General features: G+C 41.6%; 1 protein-coding gene and 1 non-coding gene across 2 annotated transcripts; both read right to left on the minus strand.

The window, feature by feature from the left end:
- Window positions 1-4,009: 4,009 nt before the first annotated feature.
- Window positions 4,010-9,456, minus strand: LOC103294931 (uncharacterized). The gene is made up of 4 exons (XR_008557082.1): window positions 9,322-9,456; window positions 7,888-7,926; window positions 4,422-4,548; window positions 4,010-4,191 (listed from the first exon to the last, which is right to left on the minus strand). It is a non-coding gene; the product is annotated as an uncharacterized LOC103294931 (transcript).
- A 4,029-nt stretch (window positions 9,457-13,485) lies between these two features.
- On the minus strand, window positions 13,486-19,210 carry EXO5 (exonuclease 5). The gene is made up of 3 exons (XM_054721305.1): window positions 19,205-19,210; window positions 18,325-18,381; window positions 13,486-14,999 (listed from the first exon to the last, which is right to left on the minus strand). The coding sequence occupies exon 3, from the start codon at window positions 14,971-14,973 to the stop codon at window positions 13,861-13,863; it is 1,113 nt and encodes a 370-aa protein (XP_054577280.1). The 5' UTR covers window positions 14,974-14,999; window positions 18,325-18,381; window positions 19,205-19,210; the 3' UTR covers window positions 13,486-13,860.
- Window positions 19,211-20,476: the final 1,266 nt, after the last annotated feature.

Below are 20,476 nucleotides of genomic sequence, written 5' to 3' on the forward strand. Positions count from 1 at the left end.
TGATTCATCAATAAATGGGCAGTCAGCTTCTAAAAATGAGTACAATGAAACATTACTAGTTAATTTTTTCTATCAACAGTTATAGAAAGAAACTTATATGACTTCAAACTTAATCTCTCATTTTGAAATAAATCCTATATTTGCCTTGCTCCTGAGCTTTAAGAATAAAACTCTAAAAAGGAAATGGGAGATGAATGACAGTAATGAGAACAGATGGCTTGACTTGTGACTTGTGGAAAAACAGTAAAATAGGCATAAGGTTCAGTGAGTAGGATACAAAGGAAATCAAAGGTTGCTCAACAAAGGTGCCTTGTTAGCTCACAGAATGAAGAGAGACATTGCAGAGATTGGATTAATGGAAAGGGGAACAAGAAACAAGTGGGTTAAAGGAAAATATCAGAGGAAAAACTAGATTTGGAGGACGCTGATCAGAATCAGATCTTCACTACCTAATTTCTAGATTACCCTATTAGGATAGCTCTGTATTTCCCTCATTCACATCTCTTTTTCCTCTTAATCACCTGGCACAATGTCAGTTCCCTTCAGGAATATTCTTATATCTCCAGTCCTCTAACCCCATTCAAACTACAACTGAGAGATATCTGTAGACAGGGTTCCAACTTAACTACAGCTAGGATTCATTCTCCCATATACTTACTTGTAAGCACAGGAACACAAATATCCAACAGGACATTCAAGGGCAAGTTATCTTTAGCCCAAGCATAGATTCTGTCTGCATGCTATCATTTTTATTCTGGCTTGATTTCTATATATGAAAACTATCTGTCATATTTGTATTTGACAAGAACTGTTTTTACATCCTATTTCAATCTAACAAACTAATCCCCAGAAAGCTGCCTTGGTCCTGAAGTCACCCCATAAATCCCAAATCCATTGCTCCATTTTATAAAAGAAGAAAAAGACAAAAACAGAAAGAGGGGGTTATAATCCCGTTTCTGAGATTCCTTCCATGTGGAGTTTTAGCACAAAACCCTTAGCCTCTTACTCCATGCCTTATCTTTCTCTATGGAGCTAGACTGATTAGTAAGCTATTGATATTAATACACATGTCTTTATAGAATGGTTCTAAGTATGGATTGCTGGAAGCTAATTCCAGTATGTCATAATAAATGCAAGAAGTCCTCAAAAGATTGATGGGCTTCTATATTCAGCAGGGCTAAATCATATTGTCTGCTGGAATAGCCAAAAGCATTTCCCTAAACCTGAAAATCTGCATATATTACTGCCTGCTACTGGAACAGCCAAAGGCAGTTCCTCCAACCTGACAATGCCTACTGTATACCAAACCTTGCCTTTGATATGTGTATCTGCTTTGCCTTAGGGCAATTTGTGTTAATAAAAAGCTAGGGGTCCAGAGATTCAGAGAGATCTTGGTTACTATAGCTAAGTCTCCTCTGGCTCCCTCATGTATTCCAAATTTATATTTCTAGTCTCTTTATTAATTTACACACAGCCCCTTCTCCAGATTCCTGAACCCTTCTAGATGCTGAGAAACACCCCAGCAATGGGTATTGGGTTTCTGTTTTCTCTCACTTTAAGCAATGGGAAGCAGCATGTTGTGTTTTCTCAATCAACAATAACCAACTGAAAATTCCAGGGTAATTAGCCTGATGAACAAACTATGCAATATAATGAGTTCACTCATGGTATCTAAGCATATATTCTTCTAGTCCTCAACAAAGACCTTCTGTTCCAAGGATTTTACTTTCTTTAAAATGTTTTTATTGATTTGAGAGAGAGAGAAGGGAGAGGGTAGAGAGATAAGAACACTGATGATGAGAAAAACATCAATGGGCTGCCTCCTGTATGCCCCCTTCTGGGTATTGAGCCCACAACTCGGGCATGTGCCCTGATCAGTAATTGAACCAGCGATCTCTTGGTTCAAGGATTGACACTCAATGGCTGAACCACACTGACAGGGCTGTTCCAAGGATTCTAGACTCTAAATAACTACAATCTTTTGCTTTTGCTCCTTCCCCACCGTAACTTGCCCCGCTTCATCCACTCAGCCTATCTAGTACGTAGATATTTTTAGGGAGGAGCCATTGTTCCATGACTTCAAAAAAAGACTCCTCCAATCCTTGCATACTTTAAACTTTTAAGCTCCATTTCTCTGAATGTCTAAGATAGTCACTTCTGCTTCCTAAATCATGCATTTTGATAATGAACTAGAAAAAAACTGCAATGTTATGCACTGAACAAATGTTCCACACTCAACTTATATTTTACATGGCTATGTTTTGCCTTTTCAACTACAATTTACATACCTGGAAAAAGGTAATAGGCTTTTTTTCTTTCTTTCTTTGAATGTTTCTCAGGAAATAACAAAAAGCCTTCTTGAAAGAATAATAAATATCCCAATAATGCCTGACTTTACAACAATGAATTCATGAAATGTTCACTAAATACCCATTATGTGCTCAACAATGGTATAAAGGAAAAACTGATATAGGTCTTTCTCTTCAGGGTGTTATCATAAGAAAACATGCCTTAGAAGCCATAGGGCTTTTAAGGATTAATATTATCCCTACCTTATAAATAAAATTGTGCTACAAAGTAATTAGGCTAGACAGTGACTGGTGGAGTAAGACTTCAAAAATCCACACAATCTGACTACCCTCTAAGACAAGCATGTCAAACTCGCGGCCCCCAATGAATATTTTTGTGGCCCAGCCAATATAACGGTAAGAAACATTTTAATAAAAATTTCATAACTAAATTTTTACAATATCCTGTTATACATAACTAGAGTCCCGTTGCACGAAGATTTGTGCAATAGGCCTTCCTTCACCTGGCTGCCGGCATCGGTTTTCCTCTGGCACCCAGGACCCAGGCCTTCGCTCTGGCCATCGCCTTCCATCTTCGCTGACTCCGGCCTGAGTCTGCAGGCTTCTCACCAACTCTGGCTGGAGTCTGCAGTCTTCGCTTCACTCCGGCCGGAGCGCCGCTCCTGTAGCTCCCTCCGCCCCCCACCCTTCCCCCTCATACCCGGCGTCCTGCCCTGCCCAGCAGCTCCATGCCTGGAGCGGCTGGGGGGCGGGGCTGTTGCCATCTTTGTCCTGCTAATTTGCATATTCCCTCCTGATTGGCTGGTGGGCGTCACAGAGATACAGTCAATTTACATATTTCTCTTTTATTAGTGTCGATTATTAATAACGAATTACAACATTCGCTAATGACTGATTACTATAATCGTGTTGCATTCATTTCCCTTATGCACCTTACGCACATGTGCACCATTTCTCTCCACTAATACTAGCAGCGCATATTTTAGCAGCAGATTGCCACGTCATTAGTCTTGTACTGACTTGTTTGGTGTGCAAAACAGGAAATATTTCACTTTCAGAGAAGAAGAAAAATAGGTTTATTTGCATTATGCTTATTAATTTGTGCAGTTATTCAGTGTCTAGTAAGTTAATGTTTAAGAAAAAATATTAATTTTTATTAAAATGTTCTATTATTTTATGTTAACGATTACTCATTTATTTCAGCCCTTTGTATTCATCATGTCTCTATCGAAATAAACCTACTTTTCTATGAAAATTGAAGCTTTTTTTTTTGTGTGGCCCACATAAACTTAAACCTTATTTGGCCCATGTTAGCCTTTGAGTTTGACATGCTTGCTCTAATAATTAGATGTATAGAAAAGATCTGCAATCATGTTGGGGAGGGAAGGAGAATGAGGATTTTAGGAATTAAGAGACCAAAGCAAGGATTTAGAAGCAGGCAGTGTGAGAAGCCAAAGTAGAGAGGAGAGGGCCATCCTTTGTACAAGAGCTGAGCAAAGAGAAAGAACAGCTATGTGGGGAGAGTGAAAGTGAAAGCGTCATTTGGGGACCTGATGATGTTATGTCAAGTGTTCCCAGTCACTTCCAAACGTGTGTGGCTTCTAAGAGATACTTCCTGAAAAATGTCTCAAAGGTGCCTGTCCCTCACTGACCAATTCCAAAGACTCCCACCTACCTGGTTTTCTCTCACTCACCTGGGTGGCTCCAATGTGGGTTCTCTCCCTCCACCACCTGCAGCTCCTGTCCTTGCTCCGCCCTGAAGATCACTTTTGTTTTGGTTACTGGACTCCCTGTTCATGGGAAACAACACAGAACTGGGAACAAGGTGCTAGGGACAAACAACTACCTCACAACTCAGGTCTGCCTCCTTGAGTCTCAGGGCCTGTAAAGGATGACAAACAGTCTTTAGAACAGAAAGACTCTCCTCCTCCATTTGGGAGGTAGAAGCATAAACACACTGACGCCCAAAGAGGATGACGAATCTTTGATCACTAAAACTCAGGGCCAAACCTACTAAAGCTTCAGAATGTTCACAGCTTTCACAAGCCTTCAGGAAGGGCACTACTAATGCATTCTGAATTACAATGAGAAGTTACCACCCACTGTCCTTACCCACTGAGATGAGGTTTCTAAAGTTCTCCAACATCACATCCCAATATAAGGTTCTCTGATCACAGTCAAGCAGCTGCCACTCCTCTGAGGTGAAGTCCACAGCCACATCCTGGAATGTCACTGATCCCTGTAATAGCACATTGATCTTCAAACTAAAGTGTGAATCACGTGGGACTTCCAAGAGAATGTCAGCTTCTTACAGTCTATTATGTTCACTGTTGAATTTCCAGAAGGTTATATATGATAACTACTGCATGTTTGATTCAAAAATAGACTGTGATAAAAACAAAAATCATACTTAAAATATTCAATTAGTGCCAGGACAATTCAATGAGGAAAAGTACAGTCTTTTGAACAGATGTTGTTGGGACAACTAGATATACACAGGCAAAAGAATGAAGTTGGATAACTCTTCCACACACACCTCACATCATATACAAAAATAAACTAAAATGGGTGAGAGACTTAAATGTAAGAGCTAAAACTAAAATTCTTAGAAGAAAACATACGAGTAAATCTTTGTGAACTTGGATTAGCCAATGGTTTCTTAAATATGACAGAAAAAGTGTAAGTGACAAAAGAAAAAATAGATAAGTTGGAATTCATCAAATTTTAAAAGGACAACATCAAGAAAATGAAAAGACAACACAGAATGGGAGGAAATATTTACAAACCATATATCTGATGAGAGATTTGTATCTAGAATATAAAAAGAACTCTTATAATGCAACAATAAAGAGATAACCCAATTTAAAAATAGACAAAGGATTTGAACAGACATTTCTACAAAGACATGTATAATCCATAAGCATATGAAAAGATGCTCAACATCATTAGTCATCAGTAAAATGCAAATCAAAACCACAATGAGATATCACTTCACACCCACTAGAATGGCTAAAATTAGCCTTTTGCACTCGGATGTCGAGTGTGATTCGACACGGTTAGCATCGGTAGCAGCTCGAGAAAAAAGCAAGTGAGTGCAAAGGGTTAAAGACAGAGAATGACAGGTGTTAGCAAGGATGTGAAGAAACTGGAACTCTCATACATTGCTGGTGGGATTGTAAAATTGTACAGCAACTAAGGAAAACAGCTTGGCAGTTCCTCAAAATGTTAAACATAGAGTTACCATATGATCCAACAATTCCTCATAGGCATACACCCAAGAGAATTAAAAATACATGCCCACACAAAAACCTGTGCACAACTGTTCAAGCAGAATTATTAATAATAAAAAGTGAAATCAATATGGCTATTCATCAATTAATGGATTGATAAACAATACTGCATCATGTGCAAAAAGCTATCTATAAAATAGAGGAAAATATTGTGTGAGGTGAAGGAAGTTAGTTACAAATGATCACATCCTACCTAATAATAGACAAATATGCAAATTGACTGCACCTTTGCTAATGACCAAGCCATGCCCACCAGCCAAGCCATGCCCACCAACCAATCAGGACGAGTATGCAAATTACCCCCAACAAAGATGGCGGCTAATTTGCATATCAAGACAGTGTAGAAAGAAGCCAAGAGCTGCAGAAGGGAGCAAAGCTACGGAGAAGCAAGCAAGCCGTGGGGAGGAGAAGGGAGGAGCGGAGGCGGGGCCGGGGGTGAAGGAAGGAGAGCGGGCGGGCTGGCGGGAAAAGGGAGAAAGGCAGGGGGGCTGGCGGAGAAGGCGGGGCAGGGGACAAGGGAGGAGAGCAGGCGGGGCGGGGTAGAGTGCAGTAGGAAACCCTATTGCAGGATTTTTCCTGCAACGCGAATGCTAGTATTATATGATTCCATTTGTATAAAATGTTCAGAATAGGTAAATCCATAGTAAAAGTAAGTAACTAGCCTATATGTGTAGGTATGTGTAAGTACACTGTATCATGTTCACACAATGACAAAATTGCCTAATGGTGCATTTCTCAATCGTAAGTGATGCATGACTATAAAGTTAAACAGATTAATCCATACTTTCCTATATGACAGAATAGCCAATAAGAAAATATGATGAAAAATATCTATACTATTCTCAATAGCCACATCTATATATATAAAAGCCAAGCGACTGGAATGACTGGAATGACCGGTCGCTATGATGTGCACTGTGGCCAGCCAACCTCCTGTGGGCCCCCTTCCCCCCATTGGAGGCAGGGTTGGCTAGCCGACCTCCCGCAGGCCCTCTCCCAGGCCAGCCCAGCCCCCAATTGGCCCCACCCCCACCCCGATCAGGGCAGGCTGACCAGACCCCACCCATGCATGCATTCGTGTACCAGGCCTCTAGTGTAAGAATAAACATTACAGCCCGGTCAGCATGGCTCAGTGGTTGAGCGTCAATCTATGTACCAGGAGGTCACAGTTCGATTCCCAGTTAGGGAACATGCCCAGGTTGAGGGCTCGATCCCCAGTGTGGGGTGTGCAGGAGGCATCTGATCAATGATTCTCTCTCATCATTGATAATTCTATCCCTCTCTCTCTCCCTCTTCCTTCCTCTCTAAATAAAAATATATATATATCTTTAAAAAAGAATAAACATTACAAAAAATGTACAAGAATTATAATAAAACTATAAAACTGTAATGAAGAAGTTATAAGAAAATTTAAATAAATGGACTCATTATTGAAAAGTCATTCTCTCCAAAGTAATCTAAAAATGTAATGCAATCACAATAAAAATACTTAACACACACTCTTCTAGGGACTTTGACAACCTGATTTTAAAATGCACAAGAGAAAATGATCAAGAATAGCTGGGAACCCTGAAAAAGGTATAAGGATACCTTTTACTTATTTTTCTGCATAAATATTAACCTTTTGCAATTGGATGTCGAGTGTGACGGTTATTGAATGTATCAATAATTTGAAATATAAAAAAATCCAAATAAATAAGTTTGTATGAAAAGAAACTCGTTTTTTATTCTACTGCCGCGCTTTGTAAAATCTGAGGTATTTAAAAAATTAAATCCAGAGTAGAATAAAGGAATCGAGAAAAAAGCAAGGGAGTGCAAAGGGTTAAAAGGGTTTATATAGAGCTGCTTGGCACTGTGTTCTCTGTTTACTCTAGGGAACATTCTAAGGCATAGGAAATCTGATGTTGTATTTTTTCATAGGGTTCTTGCTATGAATGTTTTTAGTATTATCTCTATGAAAGCCCATTAGAAGATACTTTCTTCAAAGAACTGTGCCAGGAAAAACTTTATTTACCTGGGGAACTATTCTGCTTTATCCTCACAGACAATGCCAATACTTTAACTGGTTGGTTACCCATTTTCTATGATGGCCAGAAATATTAAGCACACAAATGCAGCTCAAATTTACTCCAACTATGTGTAAACCCTGTGACCTGAATATCAACTTATCTATTTTCTAAATTTCCTTATGGACCTAATCTATTCAATCTATGTGTTCCCTGACTATACATTTCCTTTTTATATGGATTTTTGAGAGACTTAAATTACTGAATAAAGGAATTTCTTACCTGGAAGTTAATCATTTTCTGCAACTCTTGCACAGAGATCTATGAAAGTAAAAATTAGGAAGTAAATAGAAGGACATGAAAAACCAGGACTGCAATGTAGAACCCTGCTCTATCAGAATGGAAGCACCCACACTGCAGCCTCAGAGAATGCCACCTACTGGGAGAATGTTTCTAGCAAGTCAGAAAAGCCCATTTTATAAGCACCGATGTCTACTTGTGATTCTGTTATGAATATATGGATGTGATACATTCCTACTGAACTAACAGCAAGTTGTTAACCTTTGAACCAGTGGCATGTTTCCAATTTACCTTAAGAAAATAATAATAAATGAGTTAAAAGACTAACTTAAAACCTGGTCTCTGATGCTCAGTATCTCTGGAAGTCATTCCTTCTTGTGATTCTCTGGTGTCTACTCTGAAGTTGGTGTAAGAGATCTCAAATTAGGTTGGCTTTTTGAGAAGGCTAGAGCCAATGACCTAGGAACTTTTTTTTTTTTTTTTAAAGCAGTTTAGACTCCAAATCTGTTTCTGTTGAGATTCCAAACTGTTTCTGTTTCTCTCTCTTTCTCCCCACCTCCACCCCCTCTGGAAACTCGCCATCTCCTATGAACGCAGTCTGGGTTTTTTCGAATTCTAACCAGTACAGCTGGGGCCCTAGAAAGACTAAAATGTGCAAGAGGGGTTCACAGCTTTATTTATATAATCTTCACTGGAAGATCTGTAGATTCACCCAGTGCCCCTTAAAAAATGCCAGCAAGTCGAAATTTACTCAATATTCACTGCTCAAATATTTCAAAAGAAGAATAAATCCAACTCTGTTTTTTTTGCAGGGTGCTATCTTCTAAAAAAAATAAAAGAATGCAATTTGGAGAAAACTCATCTGGATTTAAATCTCAGTTCTTCCACTTACTAAGCTGTATGAGTCTAGCCAAGTAACTTCACCTCTCTCAGCTTTAGTTAATGCATGCCGTAACATGAAGATAAGTTACTTCAGGTGATGGTTGTGAGAATACCTTAAGAAGAAATAACAGTTTCTCCAGAAATGTTTTCTTCCCAGATCCCCTGAACTGGTTTAACATTTCCTACTGCAGGCTCTGATAGGGCCAACGGTGCTCTTGTAACCAAGAAAGGTAGTTTGATCTACACAGTGACCTTTACCAACGAAGGCAGGAATGCAAACTAAGCTTGCCCCTGCCCCTGCCCCTGCCCCTGCCCCTGCCCCTGCCCCAGCCCCAGCCCCAGCCCCAGCCGGGATGTAGGAACCCACTGAGAGGCAGCCGGAGCCCTGCGCTTGCTTTCTCTGAACTGCTCCAGAGCTGGGAGGAACACACACGCCAAGTGAGCGCAGGTGCGGATTGCGGAGTGTATCTTCGGTTGGGTAAGCCAATAACCCAGCGCCTTCCTCCCCGCCCTCCCTTAGACCCGCAGTCATACCCGTCAGCCTTTCCCCGCTACGCTCCCAGCTCCGGCTCGCTCCAAGTCCTCCATCAGTTTACAGAGATCCCCCAGAGACTCGGCGAGCAACACCCACTGTCACTCACGCTACACAGACTCGAAAATTACAGGACGCTGGCTACCTCCCTACCAGGCGTATGCGGAAGTAACAGCCCACCTAGAGTTCCCAGGCTCCCCCGCGGTGTAGGCCATCCACCCGAGACTACATTTCCCATAAGGCACGTGGAGCTAGTTTCCGGAAAACCTCTGATATTTCCACCTCACTTGGGGTAAATTCCAGGGTTGCTATCTCTGGGGCCGCCTTGAGAGCCATGCTCATTTTTAAAAGTGTGGGGGTCACTCTGGCTGCCAGTATAACTCGATGTCCTGACTCTCGGATAGTATCAGGGTGCCTGATCAAGCGGGGACCCTAGGTGGTCGCTTGGTCCTCTTAAGTTCTTGTCACCTGTTGGTTACCTCCCTTGGCTTTGGCTGTTTGCCTGGACATGGTCGAGTACACATCTCAAAATGGGGTCAGTTATGCTGACTCCATGCTCTCCACAAAAAAGCAGGTGTACATATCATTTTTATTTAAAAATATAGACATCAGAATTTTTATTTATTTATTTATTATTATTTTTACAGAGAGGAAGGGAGAGGCGGAGGGAGAGAGTTAGGAACATCGATAAAAGAGAAACACCGATTCAGCTGCCTCCTGCACACCCCCTACTGGGGATGTGCCCACAACCAAGGTACATGCCCTTGACTGGAATTGAACCTGGGACCCTTCAGTCTGCAGGCTGAAGCTCTATCCACTGAGCCAAACCAGTTAGGGCCAGAGTTTTTAAATACCGGTACTGGAAAATCTAAATCAGCAGTATGCTAAGAGAATAATTTACCCTGACTCAAATTTGGTTTCTTCTAGCAATGCAGTAGCTTAGATCAGGGGAATGAAGAGAACCCAACAAAGAAGATTGAGAATGAATAATCTGTGAGATAAATGGGAAAGTAGGGGAGTTAGAATCTGAAAAATCAAGGGAAGAAAATGTTCCAAGAAGAAGGGAGTGATCCGCTGTGTTAAATGCTACTGATAGGTCAACTAGGATGAGAACTAAGAATTGATCATTGAATTTAGCAATGTGAAAGTGGTTGAAACAGGCCCTTTTGGCATAGTGGTGGAAGTTTGATAAGAGTGGGATAAAAGGATGAGAGAGGAAGTGGAGAAAGCAAGTATAGACAATACTTTTAAGAAGTTTTGCTTTTTAAAGATGGACAGAAAAGTAAAGCTGTCTTTGCATGTGGCTTATAGATCCAGAATTTTTAAAAATTGCTTTGAGAGAGACATAGAGAATTGTGGACTTGTTCCACTTATTTATGAATTTATTGGTTGATTCCTGTATGTGCCCTGACCGAGGATCTAACTGCAGCCTTGATGTTAGGAGGACCTCTAACCAACTGAGTTATCTGGCCAGGGCCAGATTTTTTTTTTTTTTAAGATAGAGGAAATTACAGTATATTTGTATTATAATAAAAATGATACAATAGAGAGGGTAAAACTGACAACACAGTAGAGAAAGGACAGTTGTAGGAGGCAAGTCCTTGAGGAGAGAAGGGATGGAATCCAGTATACAATCATAAGGATCGATTGTAAGAGTGTGTACAATTCATCCACTGAAATAAAAGGGGAGGCATAGTTCATGGATACAGATGTAGATGGGCAGACAGATTTGGTGGTGAGAGAATTAGTATTTCCTCTTATGAGTGCTTCTATAGAAAGCTGAAAGCGAAGATAGGAAGGTACTGGAGGTTGGGGAGCTGTGATGAGCCCAGAGAGGGAAGGTGTGAAAGTTCTGTATCCTTTCCCCTACACCTTGCCCTTATGCATCTCTTCTATCTGGCTGTTCCTATATTATATTTCTTTGTAATAAACCGATAATCTAGTAAGTACAATGTTTCTCTGAGTTCTGTGAGCCACTCTATCGAATTAGTTGAACATGAGGAGGGGATCATTGGAACCTCCAATCTATAGCCTATAGGTCAGAAGCACAGGTGACGACCTAGACTTGCAATTAGTTATCTGAAATGGAGGGGGAAGGGGAAATTGTAGGACTGAGCACTTTACTTGTATAATCTGACACTGTTACCAGGTAGATAGTGTCAGAATTGAGCTGAATTGTAGGATACTCAGTTGGTGGTGGAGAAAAAAATCACAAACACATTGGAAATGGTGTGAGTGTAATTTTAGTTTTGTTCATGACATTGCCTCCAAAGCCTGGCACTTAATAGGTGCTAAAAAATTATTTGTGAATACTGAATAAATGTGAAACTGTCTATAGTTTTGTCCTCATAAGTGCATTATGGAACTTGTCTGGCTCAGCATCTGCAATCTACAGATCAATTTGGAGAGAACCATGAACATGGTATGTCTCATTTATTTAAGTCTGCTTTAATTTCTCTCAGCAATGTTTTCTAGTTTTTGGTGTAAAACACTTGCATATTTTTTAGTCAAAAATATCCCTAAGTATTTCATCTTTTTTATGTTATAAACTGTATTTTAAATTTCCATTTGATTTTTTTATTGCAACTGTACAAATACAATTTATTTTTTTAATATTGATCTGACACATGCTATAACATGGATGAAACTCCATTGAAGACGTTATGCTGAGTGAAATACTAGTAAGACAGTCACAGAAGGGCAAATATTGTATTCCTTTGTAATAAACTAATAATCTAGCAAGTACAATGTTTCTCACAAGTCCAGTGTAGACTTCCTTTTGTGAACCTATACCATCTTGTACCACCCTACCACTTTATACTAGCTCTTATCACATGGCTCTGTCATTGCCTGATTACTTGTCCGTATTCTCTGCTAAACTATATAAAGCAGGAAGGCTGGAACTGAATCTCTTGGCTGGGTCCTCTCAAACCTGTTGTCTTCTTGGTGCCACAGGATGCCCAGAATCATTAGGTAAGTCTCCAAGAATTTCATGTTCTTGAGGACCTGCCTCCTGCAGGCCTCCAATGGATTTGCGAGTATCAAATTCTGAAACTTGACCCTTTCAATCTGATGCTTTTGCCCCAGATTATGCAAGACAGGGAAAGAGTTGTCCAGACTCCATCTAGCAGATGACATCAGATTTTTAAAATTATGAGCCTTAACCTAAATGTTCTAACACATTTTGGTGCTGGGATGGGGTTGTGGGGACCAATTAAGGACTAGTCATGTTCATCTTTCCTCTTTCCCCCCTAGGGTTTAGCGTCCTTAGCAAGGCAAAATTTGCAAGCTCTGTTCCTGAAAATCTCAATGGGGCAAAGATGGCAAGTTGTCACTCAATATCCATTCTCCCTTTTTTATAGTTTATAGAATTTCCAGTTTTTATCTGGGAATATGCTTTCCCAGAACAAAATTTACATATGCAGCTAGCTATGACCAGGTAACCAAGTTTTGGCCAGTGGGATGGAAGTGGAAGCAGTGGTACAAATTTAGGAAGTGTCCTTAAAATGATGCCCTTTTCCTATTTCAGCTCTATACTGAATGTGTAATGGGTGACTGGAGCTTGGGCAGCCATTTTGGACTATGAAGTAGAAAGATACCTGCTGATGTTAGAGAAATAAGAGAGAAGGAATTTGGGCTCCGAACACCATGGGGTACCCCATCAGAACTAGACTATTTTTTTTCATAAGAGAGAAAAAAATTCTATTTTGTTTAACCACGATTGTTTTGGAAATTTCTATTATGAATAGTTGAAACTAATCCTACTTAAGGTACTCAATCCATTCTCTGGCCCAGGAAGCATGTTTTAAAAAATCAAGAAATAGCTTGGTTGTCACATCTCTTTTCATTTACCCATTAATTGAGCAAGCACCCAAGAGGTACATAATTTGGGGTTAAGACTCCTTAGGCATAATTCAAAAGGGAGAGATAAAATTATTTAGACATGTCAAATGTCTAAAAACTAGGGAAGTATTTGTAGAAAATATCATTAGTGATCCTGAGGTGCCTCAACTATTTTGTAAGAAACCACAAAGTGCCCAGCCGATTCAGTGGTTGAACGTCAGTCGATGAACCAGAAGGTCAAGGTCAGCATACACACAACTATTTATAGTGGTTACCTATGAAGGATTGAGATTATGGGGGGAAAAACCACCCATCAGTTAACCAATCTGGACAGTGTTTTATTTTATTATATAAAATACAGAAAGCCTTGATTGAGAAAAAATAGGGAAGAGACTTAACAGAAACTGAGGAATCTTCTTAGGAAAGCAATGATTGCTGAAGGATACTGTTGTTCCAGCCATGATGAGCACCTGTCTTCTTGGCAATCTATGGTGAAGCTCCAGGTACAGTATAATCCCAGATCTCTCCCACTCACCCAAGCATTGGTCCTAGATTTGAGTGGTTAGAGGCTGAGAAAATATGAAAGCCAAAGGCTGGCCCCCTTTTACTTTGTGTGTACATCAGGGACTGGCCCTCTTTTACTTTGTGAGTACATCAGGAGCAGGAAGGATGAAAGTTCCTTAAGGCGTACCTTCTGTTCATCTGGCTTTTTTGGCTTGGGGCTCTAGCGAGGAGCTGTGCACCCCACCGCCCTTCCTCCACTCACAGATATCTGCATAGCTGCATGTCCGGCATTTCCAAGCCTCCTCCACATCAACTCCTTGCGGCTCTCGGTGGCCCGCCCAGTAAGCCATATAGTGCTGCACTTTGCTTCTCAGCTCCTTCTCTTCAAAGGCCACAATCTCTGAACCCAGCACAGTGGCAGTCTCTTGGTGGATATACTCAATCTTCAGAATATCAATGACTGGAAGGTCAGACAATGTTAGAGACAAGATGACCAGCTCCATGAGGTCACCCAAGGACGTCACAGAGAAGCCTCCCTGTTGAGCATGCCTCAACACTGAAGGTCCCAGGGGCTTTTCTGGATGCAATTTCGTGTGGTGGATTAGGCTAGCAGTGGTCACTTTCCCTTGTACCATGGCATCAAAGATATACTTGTATAGGCTGACTTGAAAACAGTCTTTTTTTTTCTGAGCATCCAGAGGGAGCATAGGGCGTCTGCGTGTCTTGAGTTCAACCAGTTCCAGTTCCCCCTTGGGTGTATAGTGCAGCTCATCAATCACTCCAACAAGAAGCACACCCTCCACTTCTCCAAACACTGGAAACTCTCTGATGCACCCTTCGGACTGCAGGGTAGGAATCATTGATAACATATTCAGAAACTTAACTGCCCACGCATCTTCTTTACTGGTGATGGAGATAGTCACAAGATCATGAAGTTCTAGTTCTCTAGCTAGGTGGATACTGGCACCAGTGTCCAAAATAGCTGCCTTCTCAGGTGCCAAGAAACCAGGAAGTTCCTTTCCATATACCATTTGCTGTTCACACCAGTTCTGAGTAGACAGGTCAGTCACATACAAATATTTAAGGTGGAATCGCTCCATGGGTGATAAGACATCCAATCCTTTTTTCCACTTTGGAAAGCTTATGAGCTTGCCATCCTTCCCAGGGAGTTCAGAAGAAGGGCCAGGCTTGCTAAGTGAATCACTCAACTCTTGGGTATCCTCCAGATCCAGAAACTCTGAGTCACTCAAATCCGAGAACCCTGAGGCCTCTGCTGACACCTTCTCCTCTTCCTCGGTCTCTGCCATGTCACAGCTCTGGATTGGGCTAGGCCCTGCACATCATGTTAAAGAAATGCATTATCCAAATAAATAAACAGAATTATGACTATTTATTTACATTCCTTAAAGAAGCCTATTTGTTTGCAACAATTAGTAATGCTAGAGAGTTGTAGTACAGGTACAATTTACAATAGGGCTCCTTGTATCATCCATATATGAACACTTAAAAACATTTTTAGGTGCAAAATGGTTTTATTTTTGAATCTGACACTAACACATTATGTGTGACTTTAAGCAAATTACTTTCCTTGGTCTCAATTTCTTCATTTAAAAGATTTGAGTTTGAGTGGGTGGGGAGGAATCAACGGGGGAAAAATATGTAATGCTCTCAACAATAAAGAATTTAAATTAAATTAAAAAAAAAGATTTGAGTTTTGTCTTTTCTACTTCAAAATTCTACTGACTTGAGCCCTAGCTGGTGTGGCTCAGTAGGTTGGACGTCGTCCCCTGCACCAGGAGGTTGCCAGTTGATTCCAGGTCAGAGCACATGCCCAGATTTCGGGCTTGATCCCCAGTAGGGGGCATGTGGGAGGCAGCCAATCAATGCTAGTTCTCACATTGATATTTCTTCGTCTCTCTCTAAAAATCAGTACACTATTCTTTTTTTTAATCTATTTTTATTGATTTCAGAGAGGAAGGGAGAGAGAGAAAGAAACATCAATGATGAGAATCATTGATCAGCTGCCTCTTGCAAACTCCCTACTGGGGATCGAGCCCGCAACCCAGGGATGTGCCCTAACCTCCTGGTTCATAGGTCAATGCTCAACCACTGAACCACACTGGCCTGGCTATAAACTATTCTTTAAAAAAAATTCTACTGACTTGGGGACATTATTTCATTATTTTAAGTGATTACAGATCTTTGTAAATGTTAGAACGATGTTTGAAAGTTTACCATGGATCACTTCTATAATTCCACTGATACAAAATCCTTGACTATGCAAATAAATCTCAATTACAAACTGTTTCTTGAGAAAAATCAGCTCTACAATGACCGTTTTTAAATGTAGTTTGCAGGATTAAAATTTAAAGACTAACTATTGATACAAATAGATCTACTCATACACAAAGTAATAGCATGAAGTAATGAGAGAGGATATTCACAGACACATGTGGAAACCAGTTGCTTTTTTTATACTTGAGATGTTAAGGAAATGGCTGACAGAAAGCTCTTTGTGGCTTTAATTTTAGCCATACTGACTGTAATTTACACTCCTAGCATTTTTATTTTCTCCCTCCACAAGACATTAACTTATGATGGAAAATATCTGTCAATAAGCACATTAATATTAATAATATAATCAATTATACAAATAGTGATATTTATTGTGTAGTTATTGTGTGCCAGACACAGAGATAAGTATTTCACATGCAATATCTGAATATTCTACTGTAGGACAGGTACTTTAAAAAATGTTACTATGAAAAATTTCACATAAAGAGAAACAGAACAGAACAATGAATGGCCATATACAAACTAATTAGATAAACAACTGTTGACATGTTGTTGCATTTGTTTCTTTCGTGTGCACTTTTTTTTGGCTGAACTATTTTAAAGTACATTATAGACATCATAACACTTTAAATATAAATATGTATATTCTCCCACATTAACTGCACTATTATCACATCTTACATAATCGGTAATACCCTAACATCATGGTCCTCATTCACATTTCCCCAACTGCCCTAAAATGTCTTGGATAGCTTTTCCTTAAACCAGGAAACAAAGACCACACATCTCATTTGATTGTTTTGTCTCTCAAGTACTTTTAATCTTAAGAAAGTAGGCAAATTATCTTGTGAAGATACTCTTTTTAAGCCTTCCTCCTAATCTCACATATCTAACCTTGCATAGAGAGAAAACAAAACAAGGTATGACCAGTCCACTAGTATTTGACTCAGGGTGCCAGAAAAAATAAATAATTTGACACAGAATTTAAGTCAATTGAGATAACTATGGGCCATTTCCTACTTGCTATTCTAATAAGCAATGAATACGCTGAATGCACCAACTCCCAGGCTTAGAGCTTAAGAACTGATGCCTTGAAAATGGTATACTTAAATAGAATTAAAACACAGAAGCTGCATATTTGCACGTGTCTGAAACTGCAAATGTGCCTTAAATGATGACAGTGTCAAACTGAGTAATGTTATTTGCAGCATGAAGTCCCTGAAGGTTGGAGAGTATCTTTCCTCTCCACCAAGAAACTAAAGTTAAATGACAATAAACAGGTATACTTCGGGGTTTTCCCCAACAACCAGGGACAGGGCACAAAATCAAATCAACTGACCTTGAAAATATTTTATTTCAATATGTACCCACTAGCCACAAGTGACTAAACTTAAATAAAATTAAATAAAATTACAACTCATTTTCTGAGTTGCATTAGGCACATTTTAAGTGCTCAGTAACTACACGTGGCTAGTGGGTACCACATTATAAGGCACAGATTTAGAACATTTCCCCTGATGGCAGGACGCTCTATCGGACAGTACTGTTTAAGGTATGGACTTTCTACTTGTTTTTCATGCAACACTGAGAACAGAGAATCTCTGAACAGGTAAGTGAAACGTTTTGTGGAAAAGACACAAAGAGGGGAGAGAGGTGCATTGTGTGTGGAATTATTCATCTAAAAGAATAAAACAATGTACTGGGGATGGATAATTTAGACTCAGATGCATTGCTTAGACTTTCCCATGCAGAAAAATACCGCAGCAAGAGCATGATGCGGTGCACTGTGTCCCAAAATGCAATCTTTTTGACATGAGATGATTTCACATGGTATGTTGATCAATATTTTTAGATGTATCTTAGAATACATGTAAAGCTTCTAGAGCATCCATCAAATGTATAATATCATAGGTAGTATTTCTTAGGACAAGTTTGATTTTTAAATAAACGTAAAAAATTAAAATACGAGAGTAACAACACAGAGAGTACGTAGGTATAGCAAAATCATTAGGTGGCAAGTGAATGAGATGTTTGGGAAACACCAGCATTGTATCAAGAGTCTGGGGAGCCTACAGATCTGGGTTCTGAATCCAATCCTGACTAGGTCAGTCGTATTTAGTGGTATGCTACTTGCTTTAGGAAGTATTTACTCTTGGCCAAGTTTTCCCGTGGCTACTGATACATCTTTAAAATTAGAGTATTCCTTCCAACTGTGCTCGGCTACCCAAACGATTGAGGATAAAACAGTATATATATTAGCACTGAAAGAATGTGGATCTTCTTCCCCTTCCCAAGGAAGAGACAGTGTGTCAATTCCCTCTGACAGCTGAGAGTAAACCTTAGGAGAGCGGAAAACTACTCACCCGGGACTTGGTTGATCTTCCTCCTCACGGGGAAGGCAGGCTGCTGAAATGACAAAGCTGGGGGAGGAGAGAGGAGCTCTGAAACACCAGGTCTGCACCAATGGATCCAGATCAGCAACTCTGGGCTTTGCTGTGGCAGAATTGGGACTTTTTTGCCCTTTCTCACCTGACCATTCCCTCACCTGGTGGCGTTCCCTCCTCTCGGACCCACACTGCACAAACTGTAGCCCACCCCAGGTCCTAGGTAACGCTTGCCTCTCTCCAGGGGCAAATCCTCCAGGACTTCATTTTCCCCATACCTCGGATGCAGCTACTTGATCCAACCCCTGCTCCCTGCAAGTAAGAGGATTTTTTTTTAAAAAAAGGTCCCAGGAGCTCCGCGGTCAGTTTCCTCTTCCAGCCTCGAGCTCAGTCCGGAAACCCGGGCAGAGACCTCCCAGAGCGTTCCCTGGGTTCGCGCTGCTTGCGGAACTGCCACTGCCTCCACCCTAGCAACCTACTTGTCCGGAGCTGCCCGGACTGCTGGGCTCCGAGAACGTCTGCCTTCAGGAGGTGCCTTTCCACTGGTCCCAAAGCCCGGTCTCCGCGAGTTCCATGCCCGCCCTAAAGATTTCTGAGCGCTTCCTACAATGTCCTGGCGGAGCGAGGAATGACAGCCCCTCCGGAGGGGGTCCCAGCGGATCGCAGGAGCTTCCGGGAGGGAGGAAAGGTCCAGAGCCCACAGAAGCCTGGCCGGCGCGGGCAGACGAGACAAACCGCCTCCCGGGAGCCGCTGCCACCCGGGGAGGAGGGTGAGGGGCGCGGCAACCGCGGGGACAGACCCCTGAGCTCGAAACGCAGCCCTCCGTCCGCCACCCCCATTCGCCGGCCTTCCCCTAACCTCGGATCCGCCCGCGAACCCCGGACTCCACTCGGCTCCGCTGCGGCCTCGGAACTGCTCCGGGACTCCACTCTCGGCCAGCAAGAGCAGTCAGGCAGCAGCCCTTCCCTTCCAGGCTCGCACAAAGCGCCGGGAGACCGGCTCGGAATGCCCCGCGGCGGCCCAAGGCCCGCCCCCTCCCAGAGGCCTCAGCGGCGCCGCCCCGTCCTCGTCCTCGCGAGGCTGCGGGTCCGCCCGGAGTCCCTCCCGCTGCCGCGCCGAGTGGCGGGCCCCAGCGCGCGGTCCACCTTGGGGCAGGGCCCGCCCCGCGCGCCGCTGGCCGCGCGTGTGGTTTAATTGGTTGGTGACGGAGCTGCGCTGTCACTGGACCTAGAAGCGCCCACTCTGGCGGGGTTTCCTGGCGACTTGTCGAGCCAGTGCCCGGGAAAGGTCTGGGCATGTTCCTTTCTCCCCGGCACGCAGCCTCAGTCCGTGAAGTGATGCGTCTTTGCTTTGCCACCTTGAATGCTCCAGCCCCCTCTGCACCTCGCACCAGCTTTCCCAGCGGAGAGAACAACCACGAACTCGCTTTTCAAAGATGCTGGCGCTTGTCTCATAAATGTATTTCTCTTTTCTATTTTCTTAATTTTTAATTAACCTTTTTTATTGGGAAATGTAACACAATTATATTTTAAAATGTAAAATAAAGGTAAGTGTAATAATTATTGAGCAGAGATGTTATCATTAGAGCAAAAAATGAAAGTTTTGGGCCCTTCTCAAATGCACTCCCATGCCTCCTTCCCGAGAAACCACTAGCCTGACTATTATGACATCACTTCTTTGCTTTTCTTTGCAAACCTATGGAAGGTTTCTTATTGCATGTGCCCTGACCAGTAATTGAACTGTGACCTCTTGTTTCATAGGTTGAGCTCGACCATTGAGCCACACCGTCCAGCCATAAGGTCTTTATGGCTGAAGCAAAGTATGCTTTCTTGAGTATGCTTCAGAAAACATTGAGGAATTTTAAACAATAATGTGGTTTGATTAGATACGTGCTTTATAATGATCACTCTAGCAGCAGTGGGGAGGATAGATGACTCCAGACTAGATGTAGAGAAACCAATTGGAAATCTAAGCAGTTAGGAAGTACTACAAGTCTAATTAAGTACTGACAATGGGAATGGAGCAGAGACTTAAATCCTAAATACAATATATAGGACCTGCTGACATTGGAGAATGAATGAAAGGGACAGGAAAAAGTTTAAACAGGAGTATTAAATAGGTGGTGGTACC

This window comes from Eptesicus fuscus, chromosome 9 (assembly GCF_027574615.1).
Source record: "Eptesicus fuscus isolate TK198812 chromosome 9, DD_ASM_mEF_20220401, whole genome shotgun sequence".
NCBI lineage: Eukaryota > Metazoa > Chordata > Mammalia > Chiroptera > Vespertilionidae > Eptesicus > Eptesicus fuscus.

Excerpts from the sequence above, each read along its gene's own strand:
- EXO5 (XM_054721305.1), bottom strand. The coding sequence starts at position 14,973 with ATGGCAGAGACCGAGGAAGAGGAGAAGGTGTCAGCAGAGGCCTCAGGG.